At 43.2% G+C, this 21974-nt stretch overlaps 1 protein-coding gene across 1 annotated transcript; it reads right to left on the bottom strand.

Annotated features, from left to right (window-relative positions):
* Positions 1 to 1017: 1017 nt before the first annotated feature.
* On the bottom strand, positions 1018 to 21333 carry LOC121890131 (insulin receptor substrate 2-B). Its single transcript, XM_042402405.1, has 2 exons — positions 16750 to 21333; positions 1018 to 1325 (listed from the first exon to the last, which is right to left on the bottom strand). The coding sequence occupies exons 1-2, from the start codon at positions 20996 to 20998 to the stop codon at positions 1321 to 1323; spliced, it is 4254 nt and encodes a 1417-aa protein (XP_042258339.1). The 5' UTR covers positions 20999 to 21333; the 3' UTR covers positions 1018 to 1320.
* Positions 21334 to 21974: the final 641 nt, after the last annotated feature.

Raw genomic sequence — 21974 nt, 5'->3', positions numbered from 1 at the left:
ACAGGCTGCTAGCTGTAGCTTCGTATTTAACATGAGAGTGATATCAATCTTCTCATTTGACTCTGAGCAAAAAAAGCAAATTTCCCAAAATGTCAAACTATCCCTTTAAAGACCTCTGTCTCGTCTCCATGCCAATTTACGGAGAACAAAGACAGACAAAACTTTCCAGCATTCGACCGGTGGCCAGCGTTATTATTCCCGCCCTGCTGAGTACCGTCTCTGTGAAAGCAAACGAAGAAATGTACTGGAATATCTGTACCTATTGCAACAAATAAATAATATGTGCTACAGGATATGAGGAGCGTAATGCTTTAAAGGTTTTTCCCCCCCATCGCATTAGTACGCTGTGACGAACCCATACTGGCGCCGTACCGTAGCTTTGCTTCCTATTTGGAAACGGCCCGCTAAGGTCGTTTAAAAAAAAAAAAAACGTACTCCAATGGTAACCCCAAAAGGGGCGTCTGTACCTGATGTGGTGAGTACGGGAACAAGCGTGGGTACTTGTGTAATGCCACGTGTCTAACTCTGAAGCTAAAACGCATCTAGCAACGAGCTCGTACCATTTAAGGGGTGATTCATTCATAAAAATATACATTTTCTACCACAACTTTGTCCACAATGTAATAACTGTATGGTACCATATTGAGGGTGGATTACACATGGAAGGGGGGTAAAAAAATAATAATAATAATAAAGGATAAAAATTAATATTTTAAATTCAATGCAACATAAAAGTTTCCAAGTCTGTACCATAATGCCTTTGCTTAGTATTCCAGCCTCCCTTTTTTTTTTTTTTTAATACCGTACGGAGAAGCAGAACCATCTGATATAAGACTTTCTACGGTTCTGTTGACGCCCCCCTCAGTCAAAGTTCATTGACCGCTGACTGTTGAACAAGAGGGGAAAAAGCAGCACACACTGGCAGCATCGATCGTGAGGGAGAGGGGGGGGGGGGGACGAGGGGGGGGCGGGGGGGGGGGTGATATAAAAAAAAAAAAAAAAAAAACAGGACAAGATATGCATATAAAACACAAGAAAAATAAAAGATCTAATACACTTAAAAAAAAAAACAAAAAAAAAACTGCAAGCGTTTTTGCCATCTGTTATGATGTTGTTTTCTGCGTCCAGAAGGGAGCGGTTTCTCAGTCTGAGTGAAGGTCAGAGGTCGCCAGCGGGGTGGGGGGGAGGGGGGGGGGGGGGGGAAGGCCAAAGGTCACAGGCAGAGTCAAGTGCCCCGAGCAGAGAGATGAGGAGGAGGAGGAGGAGGAGGAGGAGGAGGAGGAGAAGAGGAGGGTGGGGAAACCTCTGTCGTCCCGTCGCTCAGTCTGCGAAAGGAAAAAGACAAGAGATCATTAGTGAGTCGTCCGTCTTTACAAGCTTTCGGCGCAAACACGAACGCACAAACACACAAGCAATAAACATCTGTGACTTATATTCATTTTCTTAAGCAAACACCGTAAATATTATATTCGCCAGCCGATGGACGCCTGACCGAAGTGTAAACAGTGTGTGGGAGTTGATTTCTGTTGACCATGACTCATCACACAGAGGTGAGCAACTTTTCCTGAAACACTGAGTCTCAGATTAGATTATTTAATGTGCGGTGACCCAGAAATGTACTGAATCTGCTCAATATATTCCCCATTAATCAATCATATAAAACATTAAAACACAGTGAAAACTGCTCATCACAAGGTCCTGAACGTCATCAAAAGTCTTATTTTTGTCCAACCAACAGTCCAAAACTCCAAAATAATAAATTCACAATAATCTAAAACCAAGAAAAGCAACAAAATCTCAATTTTGAAACCTTGAACCAGTGAATATTTTGGTATTTCTGCTTGAAAAATTACTAAAATTATTATTCAATTATCAAAATAATTGCCAGTTAAACTTTCTGTCAATGGACTAATTGATTAATTATTTATTAAAAGCTCAAACACCACTGATAATTAACGATAGTTAAATGATATCGATATATCTTTTATAAGCCAAAGTGTGTAGCCAGTAACACCTGCCTGTTGATCATCAGTCAGGCTTTAGATGCTGCTATAAGGACGGACAACATGGATAAAAGTAAATATATATAACTTTATATTGCAATATTTATATAGTAAAATGTATGAAAAGTCAATAGAAAAACAGCTAATGGATACAAAAACCAGATGGGACTGGTGGTTTTTTGGTTATTGCAGGAAAATAACTGCATGACAGTTTATCAAATCAAGGTACTTTATCGCATTGATGTGAAAATAATACAAAAAATCCAATATTTCCATTAAAAATTCCTTCTTTTTTATTAGCATCATTGGCTATAAAAGGCATAAAACACACATAAATATTAACAGAATAGATTAGATGCTTTAAAGAGTAGATATTTCATATTACCTAATGTTATATATCATCATATCACCCAAATCTAATCTGCTAAATGTTTAGATTTTCACAGGTTGATTAGATTAGAGACTGCAGATGGAAATCAGCTACTGGCTAAACCTGATACAGTACATCTCTTCTTCTTCTTGTGTTAAATGAATGTATTGTTTTATATATTAAACACAGTCACTGACAAATACATGAACTAAACTAAAACTCTTTTCTCGACACTCTGACTCTGACTCATAAAACAAGAAGAATTCAGAAAGGTGGCAAAGCTACTGTGGCCAAAACAAAACTTTTCTATTAGCCTGACACACACACACACACACACACACATACAGAGACACACACACACACATACAGGATCTGGAATGTGGCTCGGGCTCTGACAGTGGTTTTGGACTCACATTATTAGTTGTTTTTGGACATTTTGAAGCCTAGTGGAGCTGACTAATTTTGACTGGAATCTGTCTGGGTTCAGGCTCGGCCTTCCAAACACCGCTGCAGAGGGGTGAAAACCTCGCTTCTCCCAATTTTGGTTATTTTCTGAAGGAGTTTAAAGGGTCCTGACTATAAATCAAACCTCACTGTTTAATCACAAAAGTCTAGAATAACAAGCTTTTGAAGATTTTTGAAGATGCAGGTTTTTCCCACCTGACAGCATTGTTGGGAATTAACTGCAACCATGCTGGTAAATGAATTTATCTACTATACGGCACAAAAAAAATCACGTTTCTTACAAGTTAATTAACACTAAAGGAATATTAAAAAGGCTTAAATTATGCAAACAATCCACAGATTACCTGGCAGCAATTAATTCTTACAGTAAGTAGAGTAAATCAGCACTGATTAGTCATTTAATCAATGTATTTTTAAAGAAAAAATACCTAAATTCTGTGCTTTCAGCTTAATAAATGTGCATATTTTGTTTTTTTCACTTCTCTTTGATAGTAAACTGAATATCTTTAAGGTTGTGGACAATTAGTGTGGACAAAACAAGACATTTTAAGTTTCACCTTTGGGCTTTTTGGAAACAGTTGTTCAACATTTTTCTCCATTTTCTGACATTTAATAGACCAAACGACTAATCAACTAATGGAGGAAATAATCGACAGATTAATCAATAATGAATATAGTCGTTAGTTGCAGCCTTAAAGTCTGCAGTGTTTTGGCTTTTGTACAATAATTATCAAGGTATGTTCACTTTCTGGAAGCTCTTTTTTTTAAGAAGCAGCACAGATGTAAGACATCTCTGACCGATCGGGCTCAAAATACTCATATAAAGAGAAAAAAAAATCTGTTTGTCTGGTAAATAAGTGAGCACGGACGGTGAACTTTGGATTCTGCTTGCTGCCAGCGGACCAACACACACACACACACACGCACACACACATATATATATATATATAATGTTTGTTTCCTGCCCTGCTATCATGGCCGGACTCGGGCTGTCAGGTCGGCTGTTTTGGTGCGGCCCAGCGGCCCCGAATGACCCTGGCGATGGCCGCCGTCCAGCTGGGTTATTCCACTGAGAGCGAGGCTTTGTCTGACACAACAATGTGAGCAGCACGCCACAATACAGATGCTTTGACAGGGGGCACTGCTGGAATGCTGCTCCGCTGTTTGTTAGCCACGGGGATGGATGGATGGATGGATGGATGGATGGATGAACGGACAGACTGATAGAAAGAGAGGACTCAGCTCAGCCCTCACGCAACCTGGTCCAACCAAATTACAGCTAACAAAAAAGTAAAATAAAAGTAATGAACCACCAGAACTGTGGCAGATTTAGGGCCCTGTGATTTCTGTGTTGAAGAAAACACAGAAAAGAATCGCAGAATTTGATCATAAAAATGGAATCGACGCGGAATATCGTGGAATTTGCCAAAATGTGGACGCAATTTACAATAATCAGGGTTTTCTCTACCATTACAAGACTTAGCTGCAGCATTTTAAGCATTTTTTCACAGCGCCTGAGCTGAATGAAGCGAATAAAACTATGCTGAGAGTCTCTACCGTGTTTTGGTTAATTTAGGGGTGCGTAGCTTCTGTCCTCTGCTGTCTGTGTTGGAGTTTCACCAAGTGTTCAGCTCCTCCACACACACACACACACACACACACACACACACACAGCGGACAGCAGAGCAGCCATAGTGGACACAGTGAACAAGGAAAAAAAAAATTTTCTCGTTACTGAAAGTGCAATAAAAGCTTTGCCAGTAAAAAGCCAATAATAAGAAAGTAATTTATCAAAACTAGAGGTCGACCGATTAATCAGCGCCGATCGATAGGACGATGGTGGCCGACGGCTGCACAGGTCACGCGGGGACGTACGTCACCGTTTTGCGTGGAGGCTCCAAACACAAAGTCAAGACTCAGGTGCAGCACATAAGTGTTTTTTCACAGCACTTAAGCCGAATGAATAGAAAAAAAAAAACCTATCCTGAGAGTCTCTACTGCGTTTTGCTGTCATTTACGGTCTACTGCTTCTCTGTCCTCTCCTCTGATCTCTGTGTTCGACGCGCACACGCACACACGGAGCAAAGCCGAGCAGAGCGGCCACAGTGCAGACAGTGAATCAGGTGAAGTGAGGTTACTGTACGTACAATAAAAGCCTTGCCAGTAAAAACCAATAAGAAATTTATCAAACCATCTGTTCAACAAGCATAATCATGTAGAAAAGCGATATTTCCACCTGCTTTGTCCGTAGTCTTCCGGTATATTTTACACGACCACAGCACGCTTGTTAAGCTAATAGCGAATTGTTACGAACAAGCTAAAACCAAAGCTGTCTGTATGTAGTCTAACTGTTTATCTTTGCCAAAAAATCTTAAAATTTGGCAAATTTTTGTAAACAGGAGGAAGATACTGAGTCATGTCTGTGTTCTTCAATCTTTCTAAACTTCACTCAGTATTTTGATTTTATTTATTTTATTGACATTTTAGATATGTTTCCAGAGATATTATTGAGTTTATACAGTAACTTTACTCTTGCTGCTCTTGAAACAATATTTAGTTTTATTTAAAATATAAATTAATTCCAATCCTGTTCTGAATTAATTCTTTTTTTTAAAATAATAATTAAAAATATTTCAGTAATGAAAAAGAACTTGTGAGAGTTCAAAGAGTTCAGATAAAGAAGTGGACGGGTAAACGTGTGGATGAGATCAAACCGTCCCTACAGCTGGTTTGTGGCTTCACTCTGACATTGGTATGATGAGCAAATCGCTGTTTAAATCCCTTCACTATAAGCCTCATTTTACCAATGTTATTTTATGATTATATTCTCACTCACAAACATGTGAAGGATTACCTCAGGCCATAGCGCTTACATATCTGTTTCACTTCTTCATGCTAATGTCTGAGCGTACTGTGTACTGAAGCACTTTATTTAATTTAAAAAAAATTACAAATTCATTGATATTTATTCATTTTATTCAATGTATGATTCAATTTTAAATACTTTATTAATGAATTGTTGTAATTTTATTTATCCAACACATGATTAGACACACTTTCTGGTGACAAAATGTGCTTAAATTGTAAAAAAAAAGAAGGCAGAATTCAGGAAAAAATTACAACGGAAAACACTGTAATTTGGGGAAATATTAAAACGGATTTTATAAGGCCCTCGATCATCTGAGCACCGTGAATGACCAGAAACTGAAAGAGACATTAAGTAAATACAGACTAGAGTGACCACAGGCTGACCATTGAGACGGAACAGGACCAAAACAAAATTCAATATTTACTTGGTGAAAAACTGTGACTTTTCCATGGAAGCAGAAAAATATGTCCTCGCCCAGCCGGAGAGAAAAACCAGCAGAACAACATGAAACTGTGCTGAGCTGCTCCATCAAATGTTTTCTTCCATAGTTCTCGCAATTATCATTACATTAATTTGTCTTCTTTTTTGCAATTATTTTAATGACTTGTTCACCAAAACTTGTTTTTCTTTAATTATAATATACTATGTATCATAGTGTTTGTATTTTCATAGAGGAATATGGCTGCAAGTAATTATTTTCACGAATGAATTTCATGAATTTATGTTCCTATTATTTTCTCAATTAATTGAAATATCATAAAATAGTGAAAAATGCCTTTTAATTTCCCATAAAAGCTGCAACAATTAGTTGATTAACTGACAGAAAATTTTTATAATTGAGTAATAGTCATTTTTTAAGGGGGAAAAAAAGACAAATATGCTTGTTGCAGCTTTTTTGTGTCACACATGATAGTAAACTGATTATCTATAGATTTTAAATTGTTAATTGGACATAATAAGACATCTGAAAACATCACTTTGGCTTATAAGAATTCATAAAAGGCTTTTTTTGGTAACCATTTTCTAACATTTCAAGATATTTTCAGCAACTCAGGGAATCCGTTTTAAACATTGCTGGGAGGAAACAAGGAAAGAATAACCTGCATCGGCCTGAATTTAAGGCTATTTTATTCAGAAAATTACATTTTAAAACATGTGGGCTTTCTTATATTTGTGGACTAGATATTTAAGTGTTGATAACATCAGATATTCTCTTTGAATGGTGTAAAACCTTCAGAGAGTGTTGCATTACCGGTTGTTTGTAGCTTTAATGTTGCTAGGCTAACGAGTGTCTCCAAGTCCGTTTATAGTGAGTCAGTCAGCACTAAAAGTGTTTTGTTAGCTCAGTTTAACTCGAAGGAGTTTCTGAAGGCTCTTATAACGTGTTTTTCTGCTACAGAATGGAAAAAATTTACTTTTACAAGAACAAAAGGCTTCGAGGATGAGCAGTTGCTTCTCTTTGGATTAATAATATCTGAGGGGAATCCTAGAAGAAGAAGACGAGTGTGAAAGTCTGTTGCACAGAAAGTCTTTTTTTCAAAAACAGGTGTTAGAAAAGAGGGAGGCATCTTATATTCAGGGTGGAGCTGCAACAATCAGTCAATAAATAAATTAAAGCTCAAGTCATCTTTTTAGAAAAAAAGGCCAAATTCTGTGATTCCAGCTTCTCAAATGTGATATTTCTGGTTTTTTTCGGCCTCTATGACAGTAAACTGATCGTTTATCTTTGGCTTGTGGACTGTCGGTCGGGACAAAAGAAGACATTAATTAATCGATAATGAAAATAAGCGCTCTCTCTGATTCAGGGTCATCGTATATTCAGGCCAATACGGTAATGATCAGATTGGATGAGAGGTTGCGGACGGCAGACTCTTTGCAGCAGTTTGTACAAACCAGCACGCCATGAAAAAGACCATTACAACCCATTTCCTGCAATCTGCACACACACACACACACACACACACACAAACACACACAGCATTATTAATTCGGCATTTGAAGACCTCTAAGTGCTTTTATTTCCTATGACGATACTTAGAATCGTAAACACTGTACAACAAACAAGCTTTGGCAATCCTGTTCTTAATTATGGTCGTGTCAATACAGCGAATTTGAATCTGTTTTTGTGTTTGTGTGTGTGTGAGAGAGAGAGAGATGGAGAGAAAGAGAGAAGAAGAGAGGAAAGAAAGAAAGAGAGAAAGAGAGAGAGAGCAGTCTGAGGTCTCTGGGTTTCTCTGCAGGCGTGGACTTCGATCAAAACAACGCTCTTAGGACACGGGCCTGACTGACCTGAGCTGACCTCAGTTAAACACACACACACACACACACACATACACATACACACAAACAAACACACACAAACACACACCACAAAATCGGGTTATAAAAACACTGTTCTCCAAACACCTGCATTAGCTAACAGCTTGTTGTGTCATTGCAACACAGGCAGGTGTTCGGAGCCGTGACCGTCTCTCTTTCTCTTTCTCACCATTAAAAACGCCCTCAATTCCTCTCTCTCTCTCTCTCTCTCTCTCTCTCTCTCTCTCTCTCTCTCTCTCTCTCTCCGTCGTTCCCTCTGCCCTCACCGACCCGCCCGTCTCTCTCTCTCTCTCTCTCTCTCTCTCCTCTCTCTTTCTGTCCCTAAAACCCCATTCACCCAGCTGGGACAACAGATGAAAGGCATCATGGGAGTGAACAGTGAGCGTAACGTGTTGACCTGACACTGGCTGGCTCGACAGCTGAGGCGATGACCTTTTAAGTGCAGATCGAGAAAGGAAAAAAGCGGACGGGACGGTGGGTGGGTGGGGGGGGATTTAAAGTGATCAAAAGTGCTCGTTTCCCCCCCCCCCCCTCTCCTCGCACATCTGGATCTGCATTTGCGGTTTTTTTAGCTTTATCGTTTCAAACTTGAATATTTTAGGGTTTTCGAGAGCAGTAGGTCGGTGCTTTTCGGGGAGAAACAAATTGTTTTCATTACCGATTAATGTGCGGAACATTTTCTCAATTAAATGATTGTTTGGTCTATAAAATGTCAAAAAAAATTAGTGTTATTGCCCATCACGGTTTCCCAGAGTCCAAGCTGACATTTTAAGTCGACAAACAGTCCAAAACCTCATAATATTCAGTTTATTATAACATAAAGCAGAGAAAAGCAGGAATTTTTGCTTGAAAAATTACTTATTTTTCTGTCGATCGACTTATCTTTGCAGCTCTACTCACTATTATCTTCTATAAAACAAACAACAACAAAAATATTTGAAAATCATAAAGGTTTTTTGTGACATTTGAAAGACTTTTTTACTCTTTCTGCCTTCACAAGCTGAACCTTGACTGTGACGATTGCAGAACGGGCTGGAAGATTTACCTCGTGAACAGCTCTATCGTCGGTGTGACGAATAAAAACAAGAAGCAGACACTGCTGTTTGAGTCACTGACCGGCCTTAGTCGTAAGTCTACAAACTCCCTGTAAAAAAACAACAACAATAACAAGTCCTCAGTGCCTAAGATGACGTCTTGTTTTCTCCAATGAAAAGTCCAAAAACACAAAGATATTTGATTTACAAAACTGAGAAAAGCAGCAAATCTTCGTGCTTGAGAGGCCTGAATCAGCAAATATCAGGATTTTATCCCCTGACAGAAGATTTGCTTGGGTTGGGTTGTAAAAATTCTTAAACCGGTTTGATATTAAGCCAAAAATCGGACCGGACATACTGAATTTAACCACTAGGTGTCTCACGTGACTCAGCTGCTCCCAATTGGAACGTAATAAGAGCCGATGAATGAGAGCGTAGCGGCGCCACAGTCAGAACAACTTTATTTCTCACAACAATCATTCAACTTAACTTTTCCTCTTGTGCTAAGGTACAGCCGGAAACACCGGGGCTACACACAGCGCGGCATGGTAATGCTATGCTAACGATGCTAGCCATGCTAACTAGCCGCTATCCGCTGCTCTCAGACCGCTGAAAGCTGTAAACAGCCCGGCCGAGTTTATCCGTGTTACTGGTGAGATCTGCGCCGTTAGCCTGGGTCAGCTCTTTAAAGTGATTAAATAAAAATGCTTAATATTTGAAGAAGAAACACCCAATAGCAATGCAATGTTTTGAGTTTGTTCCTCCAAAATTTGCCTGATCAACAAGAACAACAACCATTTGTAGTTTACCTAAAATAAACATCTCTTTCATGGGGCATAAATCTGATTCATGAAGCAAAAACAAGCTGAATGATTACAGAGAATCTGCATTAAAATATTTCAAATCTGCATTAAAACACTAAGATAATTCAACAGTAAATAAATATTCATGAGTGACTGCAAATTACAGCTACACTGGATGAATTTCCTTATCAATGAATCAACATGTATCAAGTATTTACTTAATACATGTTTTGGTCAACAAAACATCATGAAACTGACTTAAAAGTTGACTTAAAATTTAACTTAACAAAAGTGTTGGTGACAAAATTTTGACCGTAAAGAAACGAAAACAAATAGTCACTAACAGACATGAAGTCCAACTATTTTTGTGAACAAACACTTGATGATGACTAAAACATGACTTAAATTAACCTTTTTTTTTTAGCTAAAATGAAAATTCCTGCCAAAATAAACACTTGATGAAAATGTTCCAACTCTATTTTATCTCCACATCTACGTCAACGGAGGAGGAAAAAGCTTTCTGCTTTGTTCAAACCGTGCCCGTCAAAAGGTCACCGAAATCTGGAAGACGGCTGCCATCAAAAAGAAGAACAAATGTGTGTGTGTGTGTGTGTGTATGTGTTAAAATGTCTGACGCACACTTGAGTGCGCTTTCAAATACATGTTTGCACACAGGTTCGGTCTTTGTCTAATAAAGTTATCTGACGGCACATTCCAGTACGTCGAGGGGTAGTCTAGTAAAAAAAAAAATCCTGCTTTATCATTACCGTGTGTCTGAGTTTAGGGCAGCGAGACAGGGAGGAAGCGAGAGACACACACACATGCACACACACACACAAAAAAAGAAAGAAGTATGAAAAAGAAACGAGAGGAGAGGGAGAGAAAGCAAAGAGAAAGAGTAAGAAAAAGAAATAACGAAGATATTAGAGCTCCTGCGTGTTTGAGTGAAACGGGAGCCTCGTTGATTGAGTAATGCTCAGGGACCACCAATGAAATCCACACTTAAAAAGAGTGACTACAACCCTCGTGCAACGGTCGGACCACATAGCTGACAGTGTTTAGGTCCATTTATTACCAATGAGACACAACATTTCTCTTTGAGTAAGCACTGCGAGGACTTTAAGACACACACCACTTTGGTCTTGCGGAGCTCAATCATCGCCTGTCGCTTTAATTGGCACGACTTTTAATGCTTTTGTGGAGGAGGATAACAGCTGAAAAACATCTAAAATGCAAAGAAATGTGCTAAAAAAAATAATACATAATGATATATTAGTGCAAATTCATCTCTATGTAACAAATTTCTAGTTTCCAAACATCCAGATTGTCCTTGAAAAGCAGACGTCAACCTGACTTTTTAAACTCTGGGAAACACTTCCTTAAATCCCGTAATACTTCAGGAATTCATTGACCAATGGGAGCCCTGCTGGCGCCAACACGCCCAGGGTTAGAGGTTCAATTCCCCCGTTTAGCTCGACGGACACCGACTCTGCCTGGTTTTTATAGATTCCCATGCTTCTTTGCTGCAGGCCACCCATGCTGAAAAAGGCATTTTACCCATGTCATTGCTTTTGAATTAAGGTGCTCAAGTTATTTTAAAATTATTTATTTGCTAAATGCACGCTAAAATGGGCATCGCAGGCAGACTCTTGGAGCTCTTGGGGGGGTGGGGGGTGGGGGGGTGAGGGGGGCTTTTTAAAGAACCACAAATACTTTTCCTGTGACAGTCCGAATGGCTGCTTAAAGTCAAAGTGGCTTTGTGTGCATGCATGATAGTTAATAATTCTAACATCTGTGGGCGCGTACATATCTGGCTATTTAAGAGGGACAGAGAGAGAGAGAGAGAGAGAGTGAATTACCTCTGCATGCAACAGGCACTGAGCAAAAAAGAGGGGGGTCCTGTTACGAGCGGCGCATGCCTCGGACCGGCCCATAAATTCATGACGGTCTGGAAATAGACCTGTAAATATAGAAGACCCTGGCCGTGGAGGTGGGAACGAGAGAGGAAAGGGCAGCCTCGTACCACCTTCTCTCACATCTTACTCCCCCCCCCCCCCCCCCTCCTCGCTTTCTGCCTGATAACCCTGCCTCACACTCTGCCTAACCCTTTACCACCTCGTATCCACTTGGCCGGTGACGCCGAGGGGGAGGGAGAGGGAGAAAAGGGCAGGTTCCCACCACTGTCACTTACATCTTAAAACATCTTCTCTCTGTACCGTTTCACGCCACAACTCCGAACTCCTGATCCTACGTTTACCCTTCATACCCTTCTTATGTCCACCTGTCTCTACCGATGCGTTCACTGACCAACGTATTGAAGCAATACTTATTGGTATATGTGTGTCAGCCACTTACATGCTTTTAAAAAGTTTTGAGAGGGGATGGGTTGAGAAAAGTACCCTGATATGACTTTTTATGCATTTTTATTATCATGTCACATAAAAAGCACCAGGAGCAGGGCTGACACTAACATTATGTTTGATAACTAACATTTATTTTGCAGATTTTGGAGGGGAATAATCAATCATTTGGTCTATAAAATGTTAGAAAACTGTGAAAAATGATTGAAACTTTAACAAACACAAGGTGATGTCTTCAAATAGCTTGTTTTGTCTAATCAAAAGTCAACAAAACCCCTCAAAATACTGAGTATACTAGAGCTGCAGTGATCGATTGTTTTCATTATCGATTAATCTGTTGATTATTTGGACTGTGGACGTCAGATGGAAGATCAAAGACGCCAACAGACATGAGGGGTTACGTCCTACCTCCCATTTACAACCGCTTGTTGACACATCACATCAAATATGACGTGCCTGAACCAGCTGTATTCACTGAATGAAGACCATGAGATACGGTGGAGAGCTCCGATGCTAGTAAGCAGACCTTTGTGCTTAGATGATCTCCCTTAAAAGATTCATTTCTCAATAAATTGATTAGCTGTTTGGTCTATAAAATGGTGAAAAATGTCGATCAGTGTGTCGCAAAAACCCAAGATGACGTTCTCAAATGTCTTCTTTAGTCTCGATCAACAGTCCACAACCTGAAGATATTTCATTTACTGTCACAAAAGACTAAAAAAAACAGAAAATATTCACATTTCAGAAGCTGGAACAAGAAAATGTAAGCATTTTCTTCCTAAAAAATGAAACAATTATTTGATTATCAAAATAGTGAGCAATTAATTTTCTGTTGATTAACTAATTGATTAATTGACTAATTGTTGCAGTTATAGGAGGTGCATTGAAGAAAAAAACCCCATTAGTAATAATGTTGAGTATTTATAAGAACAAAAGAATATCTACAGGTAAGAAAAGACAGGAATCACATGCACATGATAAATTAAAATGCATAAAAAAGTCTCAACTGCTGTTTCAAAGGTAAACAAGATGATGCAAACATGATTCAATATCTTCAAAGTTCATTATCATTAAGTGTCTAAATGATCATTTCTTCCCCTTATAATTGAAGTTTTAGGAGAGGTGATCTTCTTTCCTTAAACCCAGATGATGCACACACGCCTACTTCATATTTTATTTAATATCTAGAGCTCCGAGAGTTTGCTAAAAATTTCCTTGACAGCTGGACAGAAAGCCGGTCCCTCCCTCTCTCTCTGCTCTGGGTCAAGGATCCAGGTGTGCCTCTATCAGTTCAACGCCGCAGCTGAGAGGAAGTGCATTCCTGAGTGATGATGATGCGTTTCCTCTCGGCCCCGCTGTGTGCCTTGACACGCCGCCGCCGCAATTATAGCACCACATCAAAGGCTGCCTGCCATGACTCAGCGCATACAAACACACACACACACACACACACACACACACACACACACACACACCTACCTAGATGCAGAGCAACGACTGTAAACGCACACAGACTGAGACTGATCGTACTCCGTGAGTGTGTGGGCATCGATTAACGTTTCTGAACGTTACCTTGAGCTGCGTGGATCGACGCACACACACACACACACACACACACACACACACACGCACACACACACACAAACAAATGCTTAATGAACCTGCTGGCAGAGGCTGAAAAAAGTACACACAGACAGACGGACAAACACACACAATAGGATGAGCTTCAGCGCTTTGAGTGTCAGTTGATCTGTGCTAGAGAGCCACACACACACACACACACACACACACACACACACAAATACATACAAACACACACACACACACACAAGCTCTTTCATCTCCGTTCAGCACCACGATAAACAAATGAGTCAGTCGGCGCTTGCAGAGAATCCTGACTCATGCACACACACACACACACACACGACAGATTCGGGGAGAGGAAGTCGGGGAAGGGGGCGGAAAAGCAGGGTGGAAAGAATAAAAAAAAAAAAGGAGGAAGAGTGGGTGAAAGAGAGAAGAGGAGATGATCAAAGAGGAAGTAAAAGACTGAAAACAGAGTCAAAACATCCTCTTTTTTATCCCGCTTGAACCTCGTACACGCCGTCTACGACACCGACCGGAGACCTAACGTCAGCACCGAGTGTCAACATCGCTCTTTCTCTCATATACACACACACACACATACACACATACACATCAAAGTCAGGACTTTACATGTGAAGTAACTGTGTGAAATCATCACAGCTGCCTTTGAAGCCGCAGCAAACTGTACGACATGCAGAACATCTACTGTACATCCGAGCTAAAAGTATAAAAAAGGAAAGGAAACAGGATTAGGCAATTTGAAAACAAAGATAGAGGTAGCGCTAGGCGATAAAGTCAATATTATTGTTACTCAACTTTCTGGGGAATCGACACGTAATGTTTTGATCTTATTAACACATTAGAGATACAAACTGAGACGTCCAAATGAACTATTCTTAAAAGAACTTGTTGTTTTCCATATATGAAGAGTTTCGTCTCATTTTGTGCTCAACATACTGAAGTTCAGCACTTTAAACATCATGTTTGATTATTTTACAGCATATTGTGGTTTATATCAGTGTCAGAAAATATTCTAATTCATGTCATGAAGATTAATAAGCTACATTTTTTTAAAATGATTTAAATCCTTATTTAGTACGAACTGAACAAAACAAAACAAGCAAACTGAATGAATAACTTTATGTACAAATAACAACTGATAAATATTTTGACAGTTGACTATCTTTAAAAAAATGTATTTTCTAGTTGTGTTTTTAAAAATATTATGATTTGCATCATTTTTTCCAAATATTGTGAAAACTGTTTTTTATTTACTGTTATTCAAAAGATATTTTAGCTATTTCAAGACACCACATCTGGCTCTGATAACTTGTGATGTCTAATCACTTTAATATTAAAACATATTAAATTAACAGTTAGCTGCAGCGCTAATTTTTGACTGAAGTTCAGTCTGTGTAGCTGATAATTTACTGCATTAGAATAAGAAGAAGAATTAATTCTTAGTTTGCTTTTTGTGTACAAACAAAGGCTGAAAAAAGACAAAATTTTAAGTACAATTAAATCCAAAAATACAGAACACATCAGGAATAATTTTACTAATATAACTTAAATATAATACGTCAGATCTGATCATAAAAGGAGTGAACACATTATTGTGTAAATCTGTGGTCACATTTCCTCTTTCTTAACGCAGCTTTTGACATATTTAAGATTTTTGCAACATTTTAAATCGTTGCATCACAAGTTCTGACAGCAAATACTCCAAAATCACAATGACAAAGGCAGTTATACAAAAAACAACAACAACAAGGGAGTCATTGATACATATTGATCAGACTATGAGTAAGCAGTATGATTCAGCTTTTTAACTTACAGTGATGCACAAAAAAAAAAGGTCACTGAACGCTGTAAAACTCTGAGATGTGTTTAAAGATTGAACGTTACCGCAGAGGTCACGAGACGCCCTAAAACATCGACCGGAAGACAGTTAACAGTTTGCTTAACAACACTACAAATGAAATATGATCTCAAACACGACCGCTGACTTCAACTGACACCTATCTCAACAAAAAAAAAAAAGGAAGAGCTTTGTTAAATTACTGCCAGGTTTCTGCATCGTGAGGCTCTTTTAATGTGTTTTGCCATCATACTAACTCGCCCCTCCTGGCACCGAGCTCTCTCTCTTCCGTGTTTTGTATAAATAAATATATTTTTTCAAAAGATGTAGAAAAGCGTCTCGGATGACAGTCTTACAGCAGACAAAAGGCTGTGAACACACAAACACCCACGCATAAAAAAAAAAAGAAAAAGTACACTCCAGCATACATGCTGACACAAAGAAAACAGCAGCACGTGCACAGACAGGCACAGAGAGACAACACCAGCTACAAAGACAGGAAGTCAGAGCCCTTTTTTTTTTTTTTTTTGGGTGATTCAGTCCATACTTGACCTCAGATAAACCTCAGTTCATTCAACGAGCTAATCGTCTACCGTTCTGCTGGCACACGACGAGCACACAGACCTCAAGATGAACCGCATATTGGTGCCACTTCCTGTACCAGGCGCACTGTTATAGCCTAGACTTTCAGTTCCCTGGACAGATGCCTTCAAAAAAAAAAAGAAAAAAAGACAACGGCTGGCTGCTCGAAGCGCTTGAACGCAGCCTTGTCAGGATCACAGAGGCTTGATCCAAAATAGATTCACTACAGGAGCTGCAAATTGATATAATGTGACTAATAATAGCGTACACCACTTCGGGTTATTTTGGTTTTTCAGGGAGGAATAAATATCCCAAACACTTACTCACACATTTAAACTCATTATCATGCAAAGAAACTACATTTTTGGCTGCGTAAACGCCACAAAAAACAAAAGATTTTCCCGCCAAATATGATTATAAAAGCAGAGAAGAGCATTTAAACAACGACATGTCAGAGTTTGACACAGAAACACACACACACACGCTTGTAGTAACTCACCCTTGGTTGTCGTGGTGACTCCATCAGATTTGGTGAAGTCTATACTGGCATAGGCTCCGTTCTCCGGCAGAGGCACCGTCCCCGCCGCCAACGCCGCTGCTGCCGCCGCCGCCACAGAGCTCCCGTTGCTGCTACCACCTCCTGACGTCGTGGCTCCCGCGTTACTCCCGTCCTCCCTCAGCTCCAAGGCAATGTAGTTCAGGCCGTTCTGGTAACCCACAGACATGTTCCTGCACATTCTACCGGCTCCGGCTCCCGAGGACGAGGATGCTGCTGAGGTCCCAGAGGTCGTGCCCGCTTCCAAGGCTCTCGTCTGAGCCTGGTGAGCCGGCGAGTCCCCTAGACCCTCCACGGACATCCACACACTGTCGAAAGACGCCGAGCTGGCCCATCTGGAAGCCTGACCCTCCGTTAAGTAAGATCCGTTTGGGGCTGCGGGGTTAGCCAGTGTGGGGTGGGTGGCTGAGGATGAGGGGCCTAGTCCTCCTCCAGAGGGAGTTGAATTAGAAGAGGAAGTGGAGGAGAACGTCTCCGAGCTGTGTCTCCTCCTGCCTTGGGGGTCGGCTCGAACCACCTTGGGCTCCAGCTGGTGTGTCGGTGCCCTGCTGGGGCTCAGTGGAGGGAGAGTGGGAGAAATGGATGAGGAAGAGGCGGAGGGAGCATGGCCGTAACGTCCCTCTATTACACAGAGATGCTGCAGCATGGCTGTGGGGCTTGTTTGCGTCCTCTCACCTCTGCTGAGGTTAAATGTCATGTCCGTGTAGTCGTCCCCCATTGACCTCCAGTGACCTCCAGCAGGGACTCCAGGGGAGGCCAGCGTCCCAGGATTGCTAGCCAGGGGTCGGATATAGCTGGGCGGGTTCCAGGGGGCAACAAGGCTTGGTCTGGGTGACTGGTTTTTACCCAGACATCCAGCACTGTCCTGCTGGTCTACACCGACCTCCACACTCATATAGTCCTGGTGAGTTTGGGGCTGGGGAGGGGAGCGACGGCTGTCACTGGAGCCCAGGGAAGGTGCTTCGTCTTGGGCAGAGAGAGGGTAGGCGGGGGGCTGCTGTTGGTGGGGGTAGTGATCACCAAACTCAATATTAATATACTCTCCAGGACTGGAAGGCCCTTCAGATGAGCTACCAGTGGCGGGGACTGAGGTTGAGGTGCCTGCAGACGCCGTGGAGGGCTCACTAACCCGCAGTGGACCGTGAAAACTCCTTCTGCCTAAAGGGAGGCGGTTGGGCCTCACAACACGCCGGTCAGCCATTGCGGCGGTCGTGTGGTGAGCTCCGTAAGGCGGCGGTGGGTGAGAGGGAGTGGAGGTGCTACTACCTCCTCCACCCCTCTTCTCTGGTGTTGACATCGATGCTGTGGCAACTGATGAATAAACTGGCTTGGCAGGAGAACTCATAGGAACATACTCCCCATACTCCTTCTCATCCCTCTCTCTGGTGGGGGCCTTGTAGGAGCGAGGGAGGGAAAAATAAGGGCTGTAAGACTTGGAGGTGCCCTCAGGTGTGCCAGGTGTGTAGTATCCGCTGCTCCCTTCGTTTGAGAGCTGTCGCCCCCCGCTGTTGCTGTACGACATGTCCATATATTCCCCGTTCTCAGGTCTCTCTGCTATGCTGTCACTCCCACTGGCACCCACCATGCTTGAGCTACTATGAGGGCTGGGGGAGGCCTGCACAGGGGAGGGGGAGCTGCCGCTGCCCCCTGGGAGCATCATCATGTAGCCGTGGGAGTCTGTGGAGGATTGAGACTGGAGCTGGGGGTGGTGATGGGCTGAACGGGGACCTAAAGCCGGACTGTGAAACTGAGGGGAATGGGAGATGTGATGCGAGTAAGAGCTGGGTTGCATAGGCATGTAGTCGGGAGGAGTGTCCCGCGGCGACGCAGCCACGCCACACATCATGGGCATGTAGCCGCTGTCTTCCTTGGCAGAGGAGGAGGAGGAGGAGAGGGGAGGGCGTTCACCGCTGGCTTCCGTCCTGGACAGTGTGGAGGGACGGCTCTGCTGGCTGTGCTCAGAGCAGGAGCTGTAGTCAGAGCGGAGCGAGGAAGAGGAGGAGGAGGGCCCACCACGGAGTAAACCACTGCCAAATGGTAATACCACATCAGATCCCTCTTCCAGTGAGAAGTTGGTCTGGGTCATTTTCTGGTAAACTGCCACTCCAGAGCCACCAGTTGCACCACCAGCAGGTCTGGAGAAAGAGTGCGTCCTCCTCCTTAGTGACGATGAAGAAAAGCGGTCATCCTCTGTTGTCGACGTGCTCTCGTCTCGTGGCGTGTCACCTCCGCTGTTGTTTCCAGAGCCCCCACTGGTGCCAAAGACCTCCCGGTTCCACCCCATGGCCATGTAATCGTTTAGACAATTCTCCTCTCTGATTGGTGGGGTGTTTCCAAGGGAATCTGGCGTGTTACTCCGCACCCGGAAGTACCTGAAGTCGCCGGGGCTGGAGCCGTACTCGTCTGAGGAGTTGAAACCGCCGTCGGATGGCGAGCCGCATATCGAGGCGCTCGACGGGCGGGTGAGCGTGTCTGAGACAGAGCCGTGGCCGCTGCTGGAGGAGACGCTGACTGGACTGGTGGTGGAGGGGAAGTGAGAGACTGGGAGCGAGGCAGAGCGGGCATGGTAGGTGGACGACGACCCCGGGATGGCTCTGACGTAGCGTCCGCCGCCTGTGCTTGTTCCAGCGTTTCCTGTGGCGACGCCACTCCCACTGCTGCCTCCGCCCCCCTCCTGACGACCGTGATGGGCACGTGCTGAGTTTAGGTGAACCAGACTTCCTGTGGCAGAGCGGAACGGCCGGTTCATCGTCCCCTCGCCCTCGCTGGATGTTCGGAAGCGATAACCACTAGCCCCCGAGCTCTTACTTGACGGCGGCGTGCCAACAACCGACTCTGTCCTCGACCGCCGCTGCAGCCCCGTCTGGCTCGGTGGCAGGTTGCCCAGGTGGCGCCGCGTCGTGATAAACGGCATGGGGTTGGAGCCCGAAGACTGGCTCTTGCTCCTGGGCCGAAACTCAGCAAAAGCTTTTAGGGCTTTCATTGTCTCCAAGATAGTCTCATGCATGTTCTGGGCTACGACAGAGTCATCCACCTGCATCCATATCTCCCCGGGCCCGATAGAGGAGGAGCGACCCACCTCGATGAAAAAGAAGCTTTCAGAGTGTCCGCAACGCCTGATATTCATCAGCTGTAGGTTAACACAGGGGGTTTCAGAGTTCAACTTAACGAGGTGAATGGTTTTAGTTGAGAGGCATAGCCGGTACACACCTGTGAGGTTTTTAGTTTGACCCAGTCCTTTAGGTTTGACATTCACCTGCCACACCTCCTTAAACACAGTACCAGGGGTGACTGTACCATATCCATCATCTAAATCATCAGAATCCAAGTGCCCTTTTTTGCCTTCGCTCATCAGCTCACTGACAGCTACGTACCAGTCCTCTTGCTCCTGCTCGTTTTCAGCCACAATAGCAAAGTACTCGTCCTTAGTATAAAGGGCAATGAGGTGTTTGTTTTTGGAATCCGCCCTTTTGTTTACCGTAAAGCACTGGTAGAGGTAAATAACCCTTTTCGGGGGAGAAGGGGCGACCGCTCCACCGCTGGCGGCGGCCGCGGCAGCAGAGCGCAGGCTGTTCCTGAATTTCTTCTCGCTGTCGTAGTACTCCAGGCGGCTCGGCCCGAGGTGGCTGGCAGCCCGCAGCACGAAAAACCTTTTATGTCCATGTTTTTGCTTTCTTAAATAGCCACATTTGCGAATATCATCCACAACATCCGAGGTATTTGCGACGCTCACAGACGCGTATACATGGCCGCCGCCGCCGCCGCCGCTGCCGCTAGCGGCGGAAGAAGCGGCGGGGTCCTCGGCGGTGTGTACCTGGCTGAGAGACGAGGAGGAGGAGGAGGAGGAGGCTTTCCTGCCCGGGGACTCGGCGATGTTTTCCCCGGAAAGATGCTGCTGCTGCGGAGCCAGCTGGTAGTGATGGTGCTGCTGTTGATCCTTTGGCGGGTGATGGTGGCTGAGGAGGTGGTGATGATGATGGAGGTGGTTGGAGGGCGGTAAATGTTGATGGAAGCGAGAGCCGCCTCCTCCTCCTCCGCCTCCGCCGATATTAATTAACGGGGAAGGGGGTTCCCCGACCGAGCCGTCTCCGTTTGCGGTGGCGGCCGCAGATTTCGTCCCCACGTCCCTCTGCTGCGTCTCCAGCATCAACATCGCTGCCTTGCCTTCCTGGTAATTCGTGAAATTTGCCATCAGAGAAAACAATCAAAGGTCACTTTACTAGCAAGCTAATCCGAGTGGACCTAGACCCCATTCTTGTTTTGGGAGACGAGCTCCGGAGTCCGGCTAGGCCAGCTAACGTTGACTCGCACGGCTCAGATTTGCAATACTCACGGACCGGCTTTGTTATTCCGCCAAAAAAAACGAGTCCCTTTGCCCTTTTAGCAGCGAGGCAGGTATTCCAATGCGGGCTTTTTTGTTTTGTTTTTTTCTTTACGAAATGAAGCCCACCGTGTGCAACATGACCACGTTCAGCCGTGTTTCTATAATCGGGAGGATCCGGCTAGCTCGGTTAGCAAACCGTTCCCTTCTCCTCCTGTACACATCTCTACGGGCCAGAGCACAAACAACACATGACCCTCTGCGTCACCGGCCAAACGGGAGGAACAAAGAGTCAAACACGCGCTCTGATTGGACGATCATTCTAACTGACATCCGCTGACAGGCGGAACAGCCAATCGTAATCCAAAATGAGTTCCTTGCGTCAATACCTCTAACCAATCACGTCGCGCAAGGTTTATCTAAGTTATAAATAGGCGTCGACTTTCTGGGGCTGATCTGGAGTCCGATGTTAGGTTTTCAAGCAACTGTTTAGACGTAGAAAGCTGATCCCGGACCTGCAGACGAGCCAAACAGCGAACCCGGAGTCTTCCCCCCTGTGGGTATAAGTATACCCAGAGTCTTGAGTCAACTTTTTATATTTTGGTTATTTATTTTAGACCTTGTTATTAAACCTTGTTCAAACCCCAAAAAGCCGTTTTTATATGGAGGCTTTGCTTTGGCATCAAATCTTGTGTAAGTTTTTTTACTCTCAAAATAAAAAAATGTTTTCCAAAATATGTGACCCAATTCAGTTGCTGACCCACAGTTCAGAAACATTTATGTCTTCATCAGAGCTGGAAAATAATACAGTATATTTACTTAACTACTGTATTTAAGTACATTAAGT

This window comes from Thunnus maccoyii, chromosome 22, assembly GCF_910596095.1.
Source record: "Thunnus maccoyii chromosome 22, fThuMac1.1, whole genome shotgun sequence".
In the NCBI taxonomy this organism is placed as follows: domain Eukaryota; kingdom Metazoa; phylum Chordata; class Actinopteri; order Scombriformes; family Scombridae; genus Thunnus; species Thunnus maccoyii.
This window is presented reverse-complemented; position numbering and strand designations above follow the sequence as displayed.

Bases quoted from the DNA above. Each gene is read 5' to 3' on its own strand.
- LOC121890131 (XM_042402405.1), bottom strand. From the start codon at position 20,998: ATGGCAAATTTCACGAATTACCAGGAAGGCAAGGCAGCGATGTTGATG.